Source organism: Stegodyphus dumicola, chromosome X2, assembly GCF_044657685.1.
Source record: "Stegodyphus dumicola isolate Sdum_Otavi_A_Nest chromosome X2, ASM4465768v1".
NCBI lineage: Eukaryota > Metazoa > Arthropoda > Arachnida > Araneae > Eresidae > Stegodyphus > Stegodyphus dumicola.
Genome location: NC_140781.1, coordinates 102,617,316 through 102,638,462, shown reverse-complemented (window position 1 = coordinate 102,638,462; position 21,147 = coordinate 102,617,316). Strand labels below are relative to the sequence as shown.

Genomic DNA, 21,147 nt, shown 5'->3' with positions numbered 1-21,147 from the left:
AATTAGCGTAGGTTTTGATTATTTTCCTACCATCGTAATTTTCAGCCTCAGTTGCAACGTGAGAACTTCAGACAGCACAAAAGTTAGGTAGAGTCATTTGAAGGAAAAAAAAAAAAAAGTAAATAAATAAATAAATAAGAATTAAATGAAAAGCAAAAGTCATTGGTTTTGGTAAAAGAGGAAGGGGATAAGAGAATTAGAATCAGAAGATTTTAGATTACATTTTAATATCCCGAAAAAACGGTCTACCATTAAAAATTTTAAAACTGAATATGAAAAAATTAAAAAGACTAATTATTTTGTACAATAGGATATTAGAAACATCATTTATTAATTTCTAAAGGCATGAAAGTTCATAGAAATTATGAATTTATCTTGTAAATTAAATGTATTTTAATTGATTTCAGTTTAGAACATTATTTAAAAAGTAGACTAGATATTTAAACTATTAAGAAGCACATTTGTTGTTTTTCAACAAATCGGTTGTTAATCAGTAACAAACCGATTAATTTTCAAAAATAAAGATCTTATACTGTATTGAATGGCAATGCTGTTTGATAATCCGCTAAGCGCGTGGAAAGTAAATTAAAATTCATATGTTCAGCGCAGTGTCAAAGGCTGCTTCCAGATTCTTATTATTCTTGTCTCAGTTTCCCAGGCATAACCTTATGTTCTGATATTTTGAGAGGACAAAATTTCAGATATTGAATCATAAATATACATAATCTTCAAAACGTTTAAAAAAGGAGACCCCTAAGGTTATGACTTACTTTCAAATCTTGGAATTGAGCAATTCTTGAAAAAGATTTCGAGATCCGAAAGCCTTTAAACGTTTTATCTTAAAACTTCAGGTTAGGTTGGTTTAGGGTTTTTGAATATGGGAAAACCACGAGGGCTATCTGTTTAAGAGGAGGAATGCTTTCGTGGAGGACTCTGAGATGAACTAGCTCATTACACAAGGGATCAGCCACGTAAACCGACATGCAGCTAGCCCGTTCGCCTGAGATCGAACGCAAAGCAGGTTAAACTACCAGTATTCAGTGGTCTTAACCCCTCGACCACTAGTGGGACCCTTAAAACTTCAGAAAGACTAGCTGAAATTTAGTTCAGTGAAAGCATTCACTGAAAAAGAACTCGATTTTTGAAACTTTAGTGCAACCACATTAAAAAGAGTGCTTTTCTGAATTCTTAAAATAGACATATTTTTATTTTTTTTTATTTATTTATTTATTTTTTTTTTTTTTTTTCATTTCATTGTAACTCATGAAGGAAACTTCCCTATACTTGCTTTCATCCAAATATGAGCAGGAAAATTGAATAAAATCTGAACTGCTGTTCAATTAATTTTGTTGTATAGGTTTTTTTTAAAATTTTGTAGTAATTTCATTAGGTTTTTTTCGCGTAAAATTTTACTGCTTTCGTCTAGTGTAATTGTTTTTACTTGGTATTACTTGTAAACTTTGGAATTAGCTGCATCAAATGTACTTTAAAGCGTTAGCTAATTTTAACTATCCTTTTCATTTCAATCTTATATACATACATATATGTGCGTGTATAAATGAAATACTTTGTGTAGAGACATTAGGTTATTTCGAAGCTGGGGGAAAAGTCAGCAATGACCTCGCCAGGACTCGAACTAGGGACCTCTCTAATACGCGTCGAGCGTGCTGACCACAACAGCACGAAGGCAGGCTAAGAAGGTGGGAGAAATACTACCTTAGATACTTCCACTTTTAAAGGGCGATTGGGGATTAGGGGACCTAGTCGCCAAATCCTGGTGGTGGAGAACCATGATCCATGATTTTTTTTTTTTTTTAGTTCGGGTGCCACTGTAGATTTATTAGGTATTTTGGAAGTAGAAAATGAGAAATGAGCAATGCCCTCACCGAGAATCGAACCACGGACCTCTCGAATACGCGTCGAGTGGGCTGACCACTACACCGCGAAGGCATGCTAAGAAGGCGGGAGAAATACCTTATACAGATTAATTAAACCTCGGTTCTTTCCTCATTAATATAATATATATATAATTTATTTACTAAAGTAGTATTGATTATATTATCTCCTAATGTAAAGTTAGTAGATATGTATTATATTATATTATACTGAAGAAGTAAACCTAGGTATTCAAGCGTTTTATTTAATTATTTCACTTACTAAATTTCTTATGTATCTTTTCTATAACTATAGATGTATTTTTAAAAACCGTTTATTATGTTTATTTATTTATTTATTTTAACCTTAGTTTTCGCACTTTTTTAAAACTAAAAGCATTTAATATTAAGAATATTCTCTTCATTTTTATACGGAGAATTCGAAAGATTTGAGATTTGAAAGATTCGAGAAAAAATTAAGATTTCGTCCAGTCTCTGGAAAACTGTACATTTCAAGGGGAACTCTGACAGTGTTTTAAAATGAAGCAAAATTCAGTCTTATCTTGGCCCCCCATTTTTTTCAAAAATACACTTTATACATTTTGAGGGCATCTGATAACACTTTAAAATGGGGCAAAATTCAGTCTTACTTTAACGCCGGCTTTATATAAATTAAGAATTAAAAAAAAAACATTCTGTGCATTTCGATGGTCTCTGACAATATTTTAAAATAACGCAAAATTCATTCTTAAGTTGACGACGATTTTTATAAAAATAAGCCATATGCATTTTAAACGACCTTAATAATATTTAAAGCAAAATTCAGTCTTAGACTGATGCTGATTTTAAGTACTCTGTTTCGTCTATGCTCTTCAAGGAAAGGCCTGTGTTAGATTTCTCCGAAAAATATTACATGACCTTTTTCTAAAGCCATTGTCATTCAAAGGTTAAATTTGACCTAGTTATAAAAATCAAACTGAAATATTGTTTCCTTGATCATCATCTGAATGCTATTATACTGTTCTTGTGTGCTGTAACTTGTACGCTATTCTAGTATACTATGCTATAAAATTAAGACTATAGCTTACGAACACGTAAGCCTGTTCAAGATTTAAGGGAATGCAAAATTTACGTATTGCATATTTGTCATAGACTAGTCTTTTATATCATTTTATGCTAAGATCTCCCGATATATCTAAATACTGTTTTGCTCTGATCGGTCATAAAATGTGGTTTACTTAATACACAATATTCACATTTCAGACTATATTAAATTTTTGTGGGCGTGTGAATAAGACAGTAAAAGATGCCTGTGTCCTTTTCAAGTTCATTCGGCAAATTTTTCGTATTTCCTGTCTCACGTAATATGAAGCTGCCCTTTTACAGCAACTTAGCCTGTAAAAGGGCAGCTTCATAGCTGAAGCCCCTGTTACAGCAACTGATGCTTTTAATGAGAATTAACAAAAATTTAAATAAAACAAAGTGTCAGATTTCTTTCGTTATTGTGGAAAGTATTTATCAAAAATTTTGCGGCACATTGGAATTCATGAATAATAACTCCAAGAACTTCATGAATAATAACTCTTCAGAAAGCATAATTCCCTGAATAGTTATAGAAAACTGCAAGCCAAATTGGCTCCCCCTACTGGAAGTCCACTGGAGTTGAGCAGCAACAAGTAGGTCAAGGTAAAAATCCTGTTTCTGCCAGAACAAACACATTTCACTTCTGGGTGAAGAATTAGACTGGGCGACCCCCGATACATACAAATGAAACCTTAATGATATCGCTGGAGAAAAATAACAAACATATTAGGTTAACTATCATTTAAAATTTATTGCTTTCGCTGGCTTGCTTCTGAGACAGTCCTGTCTTATATGAGGTTATGGGGGTATATTTTTTTGGAGGAATGTTAAAGTTGCAGTTGTTTACATGGAGTGAATTATTAAGAATAAGTTATAATGTGAAAGAAATATGACAAGGGAATAATTCATTGAATAAAACCATTAAGCTGAGTAATTCTGATTCCCGAAATAAAAGCGGATTTTTAATAAATTAATCTCGTTAAAAAAATTGGCACTTTCTCTTTTTCCGATCATTAAAATTTGGCTTACAGCACTGCTTTCAGTAATAATTTCTTCCTTATCTCTGTCTGGAATTTTCTGGTTAATTAGCCAGAAATGGCCTATTGATAAAAGAAATTTATTCAACATCAAACTGTGTACTTAATAAACTATTTTAAATTTTATTTAAGATTTATAGTAATATATTAAGAAACAATTATTTCTAAACTGTGTTTGGGCAAACTGGAAACCAGTCTGTACTTTTAAAATTATGTGTAATGTGTTTAACGTTAATAATACTGAGCCATCTTGTCCTGTAGTCAGTATAAGGAACTGAATAAATAAAACAAGTTATCCTTATTTTTCCTCATATATATATCAATGATTAATATCTTTTATGATTCCCGTTTTAAGCATTATTTTTTCAAATTGTCCTCTTAGCAGAAAGGAAATTATTAAGATGAGTAACTTAACAATAAAAGGTGGAATAAAATTAATTTAATGACTGAGGTTAATTAGATAAAAATTAAGCATAATAAAAATCACTAGAAGCGTTGAAATTAACTCCAGTCGAAATATCCCTCAACGTGATAGCCATTAAGAAGTACCCACCCATACATTGTCCAGACCTTCAGATTAATAAAGGAAATCTTTTTCACTTTCTCATCTTCGTTTTTACTTTATTTTTAGTATTTAACTCAAGTAGTTTAGGCCACATAAAGCAAACTATTTGCCTTATTAATAAAACAGATTAAAATTTACCTAAAAATTTGATATTTTGCTCCTTCCTATGGCCGAGCGGTTAAAGACTGTTGAATGCTGGTAGTTTCATCGAACTCAGACAAACAGGCTGGCTGCATATTTGATTTTTCTGGTTTTCCCCAAGCGTAATGCGAATACGAGGCTGTTTCTCTTAGAAGACATCCCTCCCCTTAGGCGAATAGCTCCCGAGTGTTTTGCCTTTCAAATGACCATGTTTTAATTAGTTTCTGAAATTCAATTGTATAAAAGGCAAAAATTGCAAGGTATCACCGTCAGTGTTCCAATTACAAAACCGTAAGTCATCTACGTTTCTGCTAATTCCACTAAAAGTCTTATTACAGTTGAACCCCGATTATAGAAGAGTTCCAAATTTTATTGATGATTTTTTTATTATTATTAACATTGTAATAATATTACTGTAATGATAAAAACACTATTATCATTACAATAATGTGTGCTTCAGTCAAGATATATTGTTCATGATTGTTTCTATGTGAATCACAGCTTTGATAGTAATTATCCTTGACTATTACCCACGCCATAACGCTATCTAACATCTTCTCAAAGCAACTTGTTGAACTTTGCAGAGCTGCATATTGTCACGTCTTTCAGGACATGTTCTCTTACATTATTTTCCTATCGTACAAATTATATATACCACACTGTATATCGTAATGCACCGATCTTTATCTCCTAATAAAATAATATTACTATTGTAGTTACAAGGAGATGAAAAACAGATTTCAATGCGAAGTAATTATGTTTGTCTTATATTGCTCTAAACTGGTAATAAAATATTGTTTATTCAACGCTCTACTTTAATTACAGATCTTCGATAGCCGGCCATCATCCAGGTTAGTTTATGTCAGATAAACTGGACTGTGTTGTATTTTATGAATACAGCACAATACTAAATAATAAATAATTACAGCGTGTACAAATGATTATGGAGTTGTGGTGTCTTAGCTATTTTACTTCAGTGAGAGATTAAGAAACTGTTTGTTACATTTTATTTGCGAAGAAAATCAGGAGGACCGACTTGTACTGTATTTTATGAATACCATTAAATACACAAACACTAAGTAGTAAAGAGTTACAACGTGCACGAATGGGTATGGAACTATGATGTCACTGACTCCAGTGAGGTCTTAAGAAACTTAATGCAGATTGTTTATCATTTTACTTGCTACAAGAAAATGGGGATGGCAGGAGAATCAGACTCCAAATCTTAATCTTCAACCTTCTCTCTTGAATCCTTATCTGAAGATAAGAGAACACAGCCGCATAAATTTTGTCAGACGAAAAATGCATTTCATAATACGACGTTGTTTATGAATGACAGACAAGTTAGCTGAGCAAAATTGTTTATGAATGGCAGACAACCTCGTGGTTAAGAGACTAGTAACGTGAATTTGAACTACACATCGCAGCGCAGATAATATTAATAGCGAATGTCATGATAAGGTCTGGTAAGGTGCAATATTTAAGATTTTGCGGTATTGCTTTTGAAAAGTTTAAATGATGTTTGATGTTGCAAAATGAATTCAAAATTCAAAATTATCCTAGAATCTTACTATCCTATAGCTGAAGATGCCCTTACGAAATCCAGTAGTTGAAACTGTTATTTGTTTTACACTAGTAAAAATCTGCACCTGCTTCAGTGCGTCTGTCAACATCCTAGGTAAAATTTATTTGTGAAAATTATAATTAAAATAACTGTAATTCGAAATGTTTGTTATTCAGAAAATTAAGCTGAATATTTTGGACAGAAAGCAGCTCAGTCTTTGGAAATACTGTTAGTTTTTCGGGATTTACCCAAACATTTACATAGAACTTGACGGCAAGGATTTAAATTTACATGTCAGGAGGCGCAAGGAGCTGGCTGCATTGATATTTTTCTTCATTTGTAATGCAAATCCGAATTGAACTTCCTTGGAGATTCCACCACGGAAGCATTCCTTCCCTTATGCAGATAGCCTTAAAGTGCCTAGCTGTAAAACCCAGTAATCAAACCCGAAAATACCGCATTAATCGCTATTTTTTTAAATCAATAATTCGAAATGATGGACCATCTGAGTATGGGCAATATTACTTTTGTAAGTTTTTATTTCAGAAGATGAAAGAAAACGTGTATATCATATATTTATCATTAGCAACTAATAATAATTGTGCGCTGCGTAAAATAACATGCTGTGGCTAGTAGTCATATAAAGATAATAATTATCAGTTTTCGGAAAGTCATAATGGCGAATGCTGTAGTCTCTTGAGTTTCCAAATAACTGGCTAAGCCTAAAATCTTAAAGACTATGGATACAGAAACTAATTCTAGAAAACAAAGTATGCAAATAGTCTAGAACTTCCTGTTAAACTATTACCAAATTTGATTTATAAAAAGCATCCATATTTAAAAAAAAAAAAAAATTCTTATACCATACCAGTTGACATTAGAGCACTACAAAACATTAGGTAAAATAGAAAAAAAATCTGACTATACTTGTATATTATTAAAGGACAAATTGAGATAATTATGAAGAAAAGTAAGAATGTTTAAAAATTATTTCTCGTGCGTTTCACTGCATGTAACTGAAGTTTTGCTGAGAAACTAATCTTTTGACCAACTTTTCTCATTAAAGATTTTTTTTATTTCTAATATTTTTTCCATAGTAATATACAAAGCAGAGTTCTTAATAATTTTTTTAAAGAAATCTTTTTTTATGGTGTTTTGCATACAAATTTCGTCTAGTCGTCTTTCAAACGCTGAATTGCTTCGGAGCCGAACTGCGTGCAAAGAACATTTAAGAAAACGTAGCACCTCCGCCTGACAGCCAGGAAAAGCAACAGAAAAAGTGTCACAAACAATACTTTGATAAAATAAAATATAAAGCCACTAACGAAATTGCGTAACAGCTTCGAAGCAGCACGGAGCGGCAAAGCTCTTTTTTCTCAATATCTGTGACCTTGGGAACAGAACGCCGGCCGTTGTCTCTGCTTGTCCCCCTCCTCAAGATCTCTTTTCATGGTGTCTCTCCTACCCTCTCCGCTACCTTCACTTTGGCTACCTGCCCTTGACATTGAACGCCGAGATTCATTCGCTCTTATGCTTAAAAGAGAGTCCGTTCAACTCGTTTTCATTTCTTACGCGCTTCCCACGACTTTCAGTTTAGGCGGATCTAACCCAGCTAAGGACTCGACACCTTTTGGATAGTATGACTCGTCTTCTGAGCTCGACTCCTGTTTTGAACTGACCCTTCAGAAGCGTTGGCTTGGGTAGGTTTTATCAACAGTGTAGGCTGACAATGATACTATAAGGACACAAAAACAATTCATTCAGGCATAGCTGAGCATACTTGGAGAAAAACCTCATAACATATATATTCATTAGGATGTGACGCATATATTACGTATATGCCACATAAAATATTATATGTGGTTTTTCTCATAGAGAATCATACTATTTGCTGGAAATGTTTCTTTCAGTGTTTACACGACATGTGTTTATTATATAGATAAAGGTTTTTAGGCATTTTTTTCGGTTAACTAAATGTTTTGCTTTACCTTCAACAAAATTACTAACAGAGCGGAGTTCTTAGCTGTAATAGTTTCATTGTGGTCTTTCACTTGACAGTGCCAAAAATCTGCCTGTTTTACCTTTTTCTTTTAGGGTTGATATCTGTTTTCCTTTAAACAGTCCTGTCCTTTTGGCAGACAGTCTCTTTAAGATTGGTAGATAACGACCTGCGTTCGATTTTTGACGATGTCAGGCTGACTGTCCGAGTGTTTTCCCCGAAGCGAAACTTAAATATGAACCTGTATCCTCTGGAAAAACCTTCATAAAAGCCTCCTTTTCTCCTTGCTTTGTTATTTATTATCAGGAATTGTTTAATGGTTAGTACGAGTTCTATGTAATATAATCAGTTATATTGGATCCCAAGTATACATTACATTAAGCATAAGACTCTTTCTTATTTGGCATGGTAGAAACTTGTTATCTAATAACAAATATGTCTCTGAGAAAGCCATTTTCTAAAAATAACTAGTTTCCTTCCCTTAAATATTTATTGCATTTTTTTAGTCATTTAATAATAATTATTTAACTTTTTTTCTGAAAACTTTTACTTCTAAAATGCAATTTTTTAAAAACTGCGTGCTTCAAATATTGTTAAATTATATATAGAAGGATACGTTTTTAACACTTGATACTTGTATTCCTAATAGTATTTCACAACTTTCCGTTTTGTTTAGTTTTAATCAAGAATGTTTAGCCACTTTGCTTTTTGGTTGAATGCGTTTAACACGCTCTGTCTTCTTGAAGGGATGTGTCTTCTTGGAGAACGTTCAGGGAAGCTATATCATATTCTAATTGAGGAATGCCGAAAACGTTAATGTTTCTTTGGTAAAAAATTGGTTCAAAAAGTTTAGAAACGATCTAAAATATGCTCATATTATGACTTATCAAAACCATTCATGGGGCACTGTATGGCGATATTGCATGAAGATTTTTCGGTAAACTGTGCAGATTATTTGGTATCGTATGTAAAATTATCATTACGGTATGATTAGAATCCTGAAACGTATTACTATGGAAAAGTGGCGAGGTCACTGCGCAAAGTTTCCTTACGAAACTTGAGAACCCAAGACACTATGCGAAATTTTAATTTGGTCCTACTCTTCAAGAACTTTTCTATTTCCACTTTTATTTCCTTTTAAATTCTTTGATATGTTTAGGCTGAAGTCATATTTATTTAAACTTTCCCTCAATTAATTTTCTGTAATATAATAGTTTTTTAATTGGGATTTAATATCGAAACAAATTGCTATAAAATGTTAGGACTTGGAACATTTATTAACTGATAATAAAGACGGGAACCTTTTGAGGTACTAGTTGTGGACTCTTGTGTATTACTTGTTCACAAGTATTTTTTTTAAGTTTTATTTCATTCGATAATATTCCTCTCAGTATGTATATAAAATAATTTTCTTATATTCTTCAATTTATTATTGCTGTTCTTGCGCAGTTTATGTAAAATTAGCATTGATAATAACTGCATCTATATATGATGCCTGGCTAAAACTTCTTGCATTTTAGGACACTTGGATTTGGTGACATTTTTAAAATTTGGCTTTTGCAGTGGAATCTTAAGTAAAAACTTTCCTTAGTTGAAAAGAATAATGTAGTCAGAAAACGGCAAAGAAATCATTAGGGAAATAGGTCTTTGAACCTATTTCTTTAATGATGAACATATTTGCTTATTTTGAGAAATATGTCCCATTGAAATTAACTCTTGAAGACTGTATTTCTTAAATTCTTGTTTAGCGAGAAGGTGGTGGTCTTAGAATGTTGACAAATGCAGTTGAATTCTCTGTCACGTACTCTACATCAATGAAATAATCGGATTCTCTCTTGTTGTGGTGCTACTTTGTTGCTGTAAACTGAAATTTTTATTTGGGAAAAATAAATAAATAAAAGTAGCATATAAGGTCTCAAATGATGAGAAATTATTTGGGAAAGCAAGTGAAACTACACTGCGTTGCGGAACAAATTACTAAACTAGTTGGGAAAATGTCAGTGCTTGGTTTGCTAAGTTCGTCCTCTTTTAGTTTCGTTATCCTCTTCTATTAAACAACAAACAAACGCTTTCACTATTTTTTTAGTAACTCATTCAGTATCATACAGTACGTAAGTTTAGAAGAATTTCTTTGAGTAAACTACTCAGAGTGTGACATTCTTTTGGGGATGAGGAAAAAAATAAACACTTTGTCTGGGAATCGATCTACTTTTTAGACTCATTTTCGACCAGGATGAGACATCCATTGTTCATCTCTTTCCCCCCTTATATTCAAAGAGATTCGATCCCTTCTTTTATAGCCCAACTTTTCTATTAAAATTTTCTTCTTGGAATGCTAGATTCACCTTTCACAGCCGGCTTTTCGGGCAACGCATTCGACGTCAAAAAATTACGAGGCGTTTAGTCGTAAATCTCACAACGTGATTCAAATCATAATGCTGTCTGTCGCATTATCAGCGCAGTCCACATTCAGAACTCACTGGGAAAAGGCCGGCATCAGTTTTAAAGGGAAAGGGGAAAGATAATGGGAGTCGGTTTTAGAATATTTAGGCCAGTGGAACCATTATTACTCCGCATCCCTTTGAGATCTAAAATAACCGTGATTCCAGCACGTTTGTAGTATCTCCCATTGTTCTGAACTCGATAGAAATTCATCGTTTTGGTATTTTATTTGTGACCGTTCCTCCTGCTTCGTCGTTACGGGGATTTTGATTTATGCATGAGTATGTATAGTGATCGGTGAGAGATGCAATTAAATTTGCCGATTTTGTGTTTACCTTTGCCTCGATTTCATTAAACATGAGAGATCTTGAGAATGTTTTAATGTTATACACTGAAGGGGCAATTTTATTTCAAGTATCCAAGTGAGAGTGTGGCGGTTATTAAACTTATATTAATTATTTCGTTTCCCTATAGTCAGTTCCAATGTAGAAAATAAATCTCACGATGACCATAATCTTTATCCGATAAGTATAGAGTAAATCAGAAAATTATTTCTTGGGAGGGAAAGCAAGAAAAAATATGAAACTCCAGTTACAGAGAATAAAACGAATCGTAAAAATACATAGAATCTTTGAGTGATATTATCTCATTCCAACCTAGAGGCAATCGAAATATACACTTTCACTTGCCTCAGGGCTATCGAAAAAAATATTTTCTGGATTTCGTATGGTTGCCACTCATTCAAAACTATTTTTTTTTTTTTTTTTGTTGTTTTCTTACACGTCGGATAATATCTGCAATGTCCTTTATTTATTTATTTTGTTAATTCAAAACATACTCCACCTGACTGTGATAATGACATGTTTTTCGCTTGACAGTCGTTTTAATGCATTAATGTAGAAGAACAGCACAATTATTACGGCTTAGTGACAAAAATATTTCTAAAGCTCTCGAAGACTTTAGATCAAACTGATCTGAAGCTATACATATAATTAACAATAATAATTGTAAATAACATAGCTGTGCAGAACAAAGCTCGTGCGTAACTGAATTATTTTTGTTTGTCGAAGTGAGTTCTGCAAATCACAAAAGTTGTCTAACTAAAGGGAGGGAAGTCTTCATTGAGGATAACGCATACGCCTAAGAAGGCATCACCTTCACTGGGCTGGCAGATAGATCTCATGTGCTTTGCCATATTCTAGTAACCTAACCTAATCTTCATTGGGATTCGAACCTGAGTTAAATTCGCTACGAATGGTGAGCGGTCTTGTCCTTTCGGCTGCTGTTGGGCTAAGAGAATCAAATTGACAATACTATAAAATATATGTTCGCATAAATAGTAATGTATATCGACACCCGAATATAGATATAAGTAAAAAGGCTGGTAAATTAACTATTTTTTCGTTTTTCAAATGATGCGGAAGTATGAAACCAATTTAAACGACAAAAACATGTTTTATGTATTTGACTTGATTATAAAAACTAAAAACTTACAGATATATGTATAAAAGGATTGTAAATTTAATATCAATCTAATTATTTCTACAATTTCTGTCTTAAGAAGAGAATTCTTTTATATGATCTCTCCTTTAATCTTTTGACTAACACGCAGCGCGACTGCACCGAATTCCATGTCAAAAAGTCTCATTGTACCTTTCCATGTGGTTCATATCATCGTCATATATATCTCATAATCTTAGTTCCCCAGGTTCGTATGGCGATTAGCCGTCCAAATCATATGACAGATAGTCATCATGCCTGTTGGACTAGGTTCTAATATAACTAAGGCTCAGACCGTAGAGATTGTAAGTTCTTTGAGGTCCTCTCTGGTTAGATCATTAAATATATTTCCCTTTGTCTATTGCTATAACTTTTTGTTGTTGGACATGTTCTTCTAATGTTGACTATTGCTGAAATGGTGCAGTAGAAGAAGGTTAAATAAGTTTGTTACCTCTATTTGGAATGTTTCCATTAAAACAGACATAGCGTATTTAATGGCTATGTTTTTAAAAGAAAGAAAGAAGAAACTGCTCTCTAATGCTTGCTTTATTCAACAAAATCTTAGAATAAAACTGATTCAGTTCCCAAAAAGCAATTTCGTGTTATGAATTTTATGTATTTCCTTTTATTCTTTCTTATTTCTTATCTACTTTTTATGCATCACACAGGTTAAATGTTAAGCGTATCATTAACTCGACTGCCAGAAACATGATCCTATAATAATTTAATCTTAGAGATTTCAAATTTACCTGGGTCTTATTTTTGTCTTAACATTACAATCCATATTTAATGCAACTTCATTTTTTTTTTTTTGGCTTATGAAGGGGGGAAAATGTAGTTGTTACATAAATTATCCAGTTTACGAGAGCTGTGACGAATAAATAGATGCTGAAATTCCGTCTGTGAAATCTCCAGTGATACCCTTCATATTTTGTTCAGCAATTCTTTCAGCAACCTATTAGACGGATTTAAGCGAGTCATGCACTCTTAATTGCTTGATAAAATATACTACACCTGTCGCAGGTATTTTTTTTATTCCCCCCGCTTTAGGGATGTTCCCTGAATGCGAGTTTGTCAAGCGAATCAAGTTTGGAACGTGTTATACGTCATTCTGACGTCACGCAGTAAATAGCTCAGCTTAGGTCAATCCAACGAGAAACTTTTCAGTGGCGAAACCGCCAACCGCTGATGAGGTAGTTTCCAGGCGCACTGTCGGTGGTTGAAAACTATTCTCAATTTTCTTTTTCTCCGTACCAGTGGTAACCGGCCGGGTAAAATACGTTGTTGTGGTGTTAAGTATATATTTTTTTATTTCTCATGGTACGCTCCTCTGAGGAGTATCGCAGCGAGCTGCTATGCGTGTACACCGATATTGAATTCATTAAAAGTTGTGATCCAGAAGATACAATGTTTTCGTCTGACGATTCCATAAACCACGATACGGAGATGGAAGAATGCCAGGTAAAATCATTATATGTATTTTCCTGTATTTGTAATTATTAACGTTTGTTACTGGAAATTTGAAGTTAAAACAAACGTTAAAACAAAAGAATGAAAAAAAGGTATCCTCATTGATTTATGAAGTCGCAGTTTTGGAACACTCATGATCTGATAACTTTAGAATGCCAAATAAATACAGAGAATGAGCAATTCTAGATAATTTAGACCACCTTTATCAAAGTCTCTCTTTTTTGGAAGGCCTTCCTGAAATCTTGCGAATGATATTGAAATATATTTTATCGAGTAAATTTCATCAAAATCGTAAACACTTTATTAAATCATCGTAATATTTGATGGCAAAGCTATAATCACTTTTGAAATTTATTCAGCTAATTATTGTAACAATCATCTACGATATGTACTTCAAACAAGAATAAAAAATTTATCTGTTTAACTTTTCCGTGTAACTGTGATGCATGATATTCTTTTACATGCATAGGACTTTAATTTTTATTGCAACAAAACTCTTAAGTAAGCAGTAATTCCTCCTTGCTCCTTTTTTTTAAATTTTGTTTATTTTGTTAAATTTTTAAATTTTGTTTGTTTATTGTTTGTTTTATAAATATGTCATAGGAATAAGTCTATCCTTTGTCCTAAGCGCAAAAAAGAATAATTATTAATGTTGTACATAAATCGTACAATTTTTTGTGTCCAGAGCAGAAGTTAAAACAATCTTTAAACACTAGTTTTCACACCACTTTCTTAGTACGACCTTTACAGCCTCTTTTTAATTACTATCAAATAATTTTCAAACAAGGCAAATTCTCTTAAAAAGCGCCATTTTCTGATGTGCGGCTATAAAGTTGATGAATAACACATATTAAACTAAAATTCCAAATCGAAACTCTTGTATGTACTAGTCTCTATATCTCTGAAATTTCTTTGGTATTGCCCTAATCATAACTTTAAAAATTGAAATTTCTTGACCGGTCAACGATCTTGTCTTCCTTCTTCATACAAATTTTCTCTTTAGAAAGATTGTTTGAAGAATAGTCCTGGTTAGATTTTTCATTCTTGGTTTGCGGAAAAGTAAAAATTCAGCTTTTAGTTTGGTTTCACTTTTAGACATTGAAGAACTACACTTTTTTATTCTCAGATACGATCTTGAAACTCTGCATAAGCCAATATCTTATTTCGCTTCTCTGGTAAAGCAATAAATTTTTTTTAGAACTAAGACTAGAAGTTTCTTTGATTGAATATTGAACTGAAATTCAAAATGATGCTCAGCTGTGCCAGACACATTTAGTTTGTGGCTTCAGATCTCGTCTTCTTTAACTTTTATCTTGACTTTGTGAATATTTTGTTATGCAACTTTCTTTGATTCGGACTATTTGATAGATAACTTTTAATTCCTTTCTGTGGTTCCTTTATGAAAGTTGCAAATTATTTTCCAAAAAAAGAATACGTAGACGCTCCATAATTTAAGGTACATTTTTAAGTGTATTATAGGAATGTTTTGCGTTTTGTTTCGTAAGATAGCATTACTTTTGCTTTGACTGGGCATCATTGTATTCTTTGCAATTAAAACTTAGTATCAGATGACTAATCCCAGACTGATATTTAAAAGACTTGCATCTGAGCGATGATTGCGTCAGCAAAAACTCATGATTGCGTTAGCAAAAACTCAAAAGATGCAATGGTAATACATATTTATATATTATTCAGCAACTGATTATTTGAAATCCTTACTAACAACTGAAATTTGTCCTTTATGTATCAGAAGAACTTAATCGCTGATGGCGATAGTGATTTAAGCATATCCCTTCAAATTCTATAAAGCAATTTAAAATGAAGTTCAGTTTTCAAGCCGTAAAAGATCTATCCTTCTCGCCCCAAAAATTTTAATTCTGGCTGTGGGCACTGATGGAAGCGGTCCACTTTTAGTAATAAAATCATGAACTAATCTGCTTTTTACCCCCTTACAGAACACGTTAGCAAAAGTCAACATCAAACTAAGTCAGTTTAGAAGTTACACTTTACACCCAGATAACGGAATTCAGACTCGGCCTTATTTGAGCCCAACAGTGGCTGAAAATGTACGCGACTCCTTTATAATTGATAATTTGCCTCTAGTTTGGTTCTTGGTGAACGGGCTGACGACATGTTATGTGTAAGGTGAATATGAGCCAGTTTCTTATATTCATGTTAAATCTTCCACGAACATGTCTCTCCTCCGATGAGCATAACCCTCTCGTGCTCTATTAAACAAAAGAAGACATTTGAGTCGATCCACAATGATCAGTGTCCATTAATAATTTTGCCGTGTCTTTTGATATATGGAATTCTGTATATTTATTTCAAAAGAAAGTCTATCAATTGTTAACTTTTGAAAACAAATAATTTTTTGCCGATAGGGAAATTATGAGGATGCTAGCGTGAAGTTAAGTTTAACCACCCATTGCCTGTTTCTCATCAATATCCTGTGAAGCGGTGTTTAAATAAAAGAAAAAAAAGAACCTTGTGTAAGCCTTTAACCAGTTCTTGATCATCATTAGCACTCTGAAACTTGACATCTTTGATGGTGAATATTTAATAGGAGGAAAAAACTGGTGGCAAATAGCACTAGTGGATTGCTATTTGGATGTAGTTAAGAGGATTAAATGTAACTGGCGTGCTTAAGACATCAATACATCAGATTTACGCCTTAAATGCACTCCTTATAAAGACAGTATTACCTAATATGTTTTAAGTTAACGAAGAAATGAAATTATAAACTTTTTTTAAACCTTACACGAATCTAAGGATTTAATCCGCGTTACTTGCGACTTTTGTAATATCCTTGATAGAACGGAGCTTGAAATTTAACGAAGGATTGCATGTTCTAAGCCTAGGAAAAAAAAAGTTCTCTTTTTCTCCTTTGTTAAAGTAGCTACTTTTAGATAATGACCCTTGCTGAGATGTTAAATAACAGCCTGAAATAAAATAAATTTATATCTTAATTCAATGGTATTCTCAACAGTAATATAAGAATGACCTTTTAGGTATGTGTGAGAGGAGGTAATTCTGAAGTATTGTGGATGTACTTCGTGCTTAATATATATTACACAAAAGATAAGATAAACTCTTCTTGAGAAGAACTCCAAATGCCTTCTCTTTTGAAACGATAGCAGGGAGGGTAAAATATCTAACCTTCTTTCTGTTTGTGACAGCATCTGTTTTCTAGACGGCTGAAAATGTAAGCTTTTGTAAACAGAACTCTTGGATTTGTTCCATCAGCAACAGAGAGTTATTTTCCCATGTTCGATTGAGCTTACTATTATACGGAAGGTGAGCGTCCCGTGTTTTGTGTGCAAAAGTTGGGGTATTAATACCTGTACCTTTATTTTATTTATTTTGTTTTAGTTTTTGCGTGGATTGTGTTTAAATAAAGTCAGTTTGCTTCAACAGATCTCAAATTTCAAATTAGTAATAAAAGCAATTGAATATTTTATCTTAGCATACTTTTTGAACTGCGCATCGGTCAGAACGTATCAGCAATAATTAAGCCTAAATTTATTCATTTGTCAGCAAAAGTGGGTCGAATGGACCCAAACTTAGTTTACTGCTTTTTCATTTATTTACAGTGCAAGAAAAATGTCTTGGATAATCCTCTGTAGCTTCCCGTTCTCAAATAAAGAGTAATGAAGTCGGTACTTTTCTTGTTAGAAAAAATGATTAATTTTCACAGAAAGTAAAACTCTAAAAGAAGAAAGAAAAAGCGATGTTTTTCTAAAATTTACCTTCGGATTAAGTTCAGCGTCATCATTTTTGACATAAGAAGTAAATTTCATCTGTCTTGAACAAGTTGAGTAGTTCTCTTTAAATAGCGGAAAAATATTTTCACCAAAATAAGTATTTCCCAAAATTGCACAGATGCCATTTTGATTTTAGGAATTGATAAGACACTGGTAATTTGTTCTTTAATATGACAAAGCACGCAAGGGTTAGTTATCTAAAAGCTAAATATGCTGCTCACTTTCTATTAATTTACCTCAAAACTCTGTTTAGTAATTAAAGCTGAAATAAACTTGTCAGAAACTAGCGCCATCTTGGACTGAGATTCTGCACTAATGATAATTAAGTTCTTCTTAGAGCATTGTTCTATGAAGCGTAACATCTAGTAAGAAGAAGCCTTAAAACATTTTTATAGTTAAACTGAAAGTAAATAATTTTCTTCACAGATTTTTATATTTTTCTTTGTCCTTTGGAAGCAGAACCTTATGGCATTTTCTTTGTTTTAATAATTAATAATCTTTATTGTCTTCATAGTTTTGGGAAGGTATCTGAAGTACTTAGGAAATGTGATACTTTTGTAAAATCGACTAAACCAAGAAGAGCTGATTCTTTTTTTCCGAAAGAACAGTATTAAAACTTCTAATTATAATTCTTGTCATTTCGATGGGATCTTTTGAAGCCGGTTTCATTTACATTAAAGCTATCTGTATCCATTACGACCCTGAATTTATCGCAGAATGATCTCGTCAGTTAAGCGGTTGAAGTATTTCCCCATATAGGTCATTAAAGCGCAGGTTTTCGATTCCGGTTAATGCCCATAATGTTGGTAAATTGCATGTAGCGGTTCGAATTCCGCTAAATGACATTAAAATTGTTGCAAGGTGACATAGTCTGTTGTCCAACAGCGTGTCTGCTTTTGCATCCTTTACAAAGTAAATAATATGCGTCTAAATATTTGAATCTCTAGATATCAGGTGGTTCAAGATAAACTGAACATGGGAGATTTTACTTGCTTTTCAGGTTTTGTTTATCTTGGGCCACCCGCTATATGCTATTACTGCAAGAGCTCTTAGGAACACCTAAGTTCTTATTTATCTCTTCCTCACTGAGAGGCAGCCAGAAGTTTTCTTCTGGAGATATATTTTTTCTTTGTGATTTGCATATAAATATTTACTAATTTGGCTGTATCTACTGGCATTAAAATATTGAAGCTATATCCTTATCTCTAAAGGATGCAGAGCTTTTTAAGTCAGTTGTAGTGTGCATTGAAAAATGTAACAATTAAATGCAGCTAAAAATCGGTTGGAAAACTTTAATCTGATGTGTTTGTAATAACTAATAAACAGCAGTAGGAAATGGTGAAAACTAGTAATTACTACTACTAAACTAGTAGGTGCGTTGTAGAAGATAGTTTTATGAGTTTAAAAAAAAAATTAAGTGACTATTTTAAGTATCTCTGATTTTTACATTAGGCTTCCTTTAAGTTGAATTATAAACTTTCTAATATTCTTTAAGCCGGTTCGCCCAAATAAATCCTTATTAAGCTCTGCATGGAAGTTTAACAGTTTACCATGCCATCGTTTTTCTGAAAGATTTAAATATTGCTAATTTTCTTCATTTTTGTTTCTGTTTAAATGGTAAGCATAATTTTGCGAATATGTTACTTTTATTTACCAATATTTCTGTTTATTTTAGTTTAAAAAGTAAATGTTAACAACAGTTTATACCATGTTTAAACGGTTGTTTAGTTTCTCTCCAATTATGTAACAACACTTTGCTTGAAAGTACAAAGCTGGAATATTTTCGTAGGAGAAACACGTGCCACAAACAGTTTTCGGTAGAAACGCACCAACCTGATATTTCCTTCAAAACAAATTTTTGTATCATCCGATCATTTCGACTGGGGTAAAAGTTTTATTAAACGTAAAAAGTATCTCTCTTAATGCTTTGACTGCCATTAGACGTACGTGCGTTTTAACCCCAGACGCCTTATACGAATTATCTCATACCACTCTTTTCCACGTACCGCTAATACGGGCGCACATTGTTCTTGTGTGCTTAGACTGAAATATTGTCGAATGTGACAGAAAATGACTTAGTATCAAATAATCTACATGTTTATTACCCCGATGATTATGTCACGTGAAAGAGTCAGAAGAATACGCAAATATAAGTGACTGATTCAGAGTGGGATGCTTTCCTACCAGGAAATTCGGATATTGACGGAAATTGTAATGCATTTTTAGTTTATTTCTATGGAATAAGATTAGTTTTCGTGAAAATTATTGATTTCTATTATTTTATAAATAAAAGATTTTTTTATTCATTATTTTTCTCTTCCAAAATATATTTACTGTTCTTACGCCAAGCATCTAGTAAGTATAATTAACAGGCATTTTCTTCTACAACATCGGTAGTTAGCAATATAAATCGAGCGGACAAATACGAATATATTCGTATTGGGCTCCCAGGGCCAGGAATGCTGCTACGAGTTATCGCCTATTTGGCAATCAACGTGTTAACTTAATTATTTTAATAAACAAAGAATACATAAAGATAGGTCAGTTTGAAGAGGCCCCCAGTGGTTGACCATAGGTAGTGTTAGTCCAACTGTACTATTTGCACATAAAACCACACTTAAAACCTTTTATTCATAATACTGTTATAAGAAATGAAAAAACTAGTGGAAAACGTTTGGTTCGTATATGTTTCCAAACAAAATTCTTTATCGCGTATTGTGTTATAACGTTAATTATCCGCAGCTTGTTTAAAAAGAAATGGACAGACGTCTACTTTGTGTAGAAATGCTCAAAATTTAGTCATTATAAAACACTTGAATTTAAGAGATGAAAGTGCTCCTGTTTGGAGTATCACAGCTTGTATTTAAACATATTTGTGATATACCAGACACACAAACAGTAATTCAAAATTTTAAACTAAGAAACCACGAAGTTTTCTGCATAATGTTTACTAAATTTTCATTTCAGATTGCCTAAAGCCAAGCATTTAAAATTTGTTTCGATGTCTTTACATAGACTGAAATTGGTTCAAAAGTATGTAATTAATATTCGCAAGCTGGCCTTGCCATATTTTCATCAATGTTGAATTGTTAACTAACCAACACGTAAATATAAACCACATAACCCGTGGAAAAGATATTAGTTTTATGATGTAAAAGAGAAGTTTGCGATAATTGGAATACAAACCGTTTAATCACGTTCTCGCGACGGTATTTAAACCTTTGACTGCTATGGACGCATATATGCGTCAAGCAAAAAACATTGGTATGGCCACATATGTGCGTCCGACGCAAGCTATCAATGTAGACTATGGACGCAAATGAGGGCTCGGCGAAGGCTTTGGCTGTTTAACTGCTGTCTCATGTGTATGTTTGGAAATTATTTCCATCATATATGTCCAACACTCGCAAAAACCTCGTACCTCATTCGTCGCCTAGCAACGAGAAAAACTGAAATCTCATCTATTTGATTAGTCATTCTGCGGCCCCACGCCGCTCACGCGAAGGGCTTCAACTTAGAACAGTTAGCAGTCAAAGGGTTAAGTTACATAAACTGCATGAATTCATCGTAAGTAAGGTATGGTTCATTTCGTTTCTGAAACAATGAACTCGAAAGTTAAGCCATAATCCACACTCGTCTCTGACGTCTTTTATGTGAGAAATAGTAATTACATAATTACGATATATAAAAGGAGCCTGCCGCGCTATC

At 33.0% G+C, this 21,147-nt stretch overlaps 1 protein-coding gene across 5 annotated transcripts in view; it reads left to right on the top strand.

Moving 5' to 3' along the window:
- LOC118187672 (cyclic AMP response element-binding protein A-like) overlaps window positions 1–21,147 on the top strand; it is a 339,383-nt gene that overhangs the window by 233,683 nt on the left and 84,553 nt on the right. The window contains exon 1 of one of the 5 annotated variants that reach the window (XM_035357940.2): window positions 13,362–13,666. The exons of 3 other annotated variants lie outside the window; for them this stretch is intronic. In XM_035357940.2, coding sequence (XP_035213831.1) covers window positions 13,523–13,666 — 144 coding nt within the window. In that variant the 5' untranslated portion in view covers window positions 13,362–13,522. Of the gene's footprint in view, window positions 1–13,361; window positions 13,667–21,147 lie in introns of those variants that run through there. One more of the 5 variants, XM_035357939.2, reaches the window with a different exon arrangement.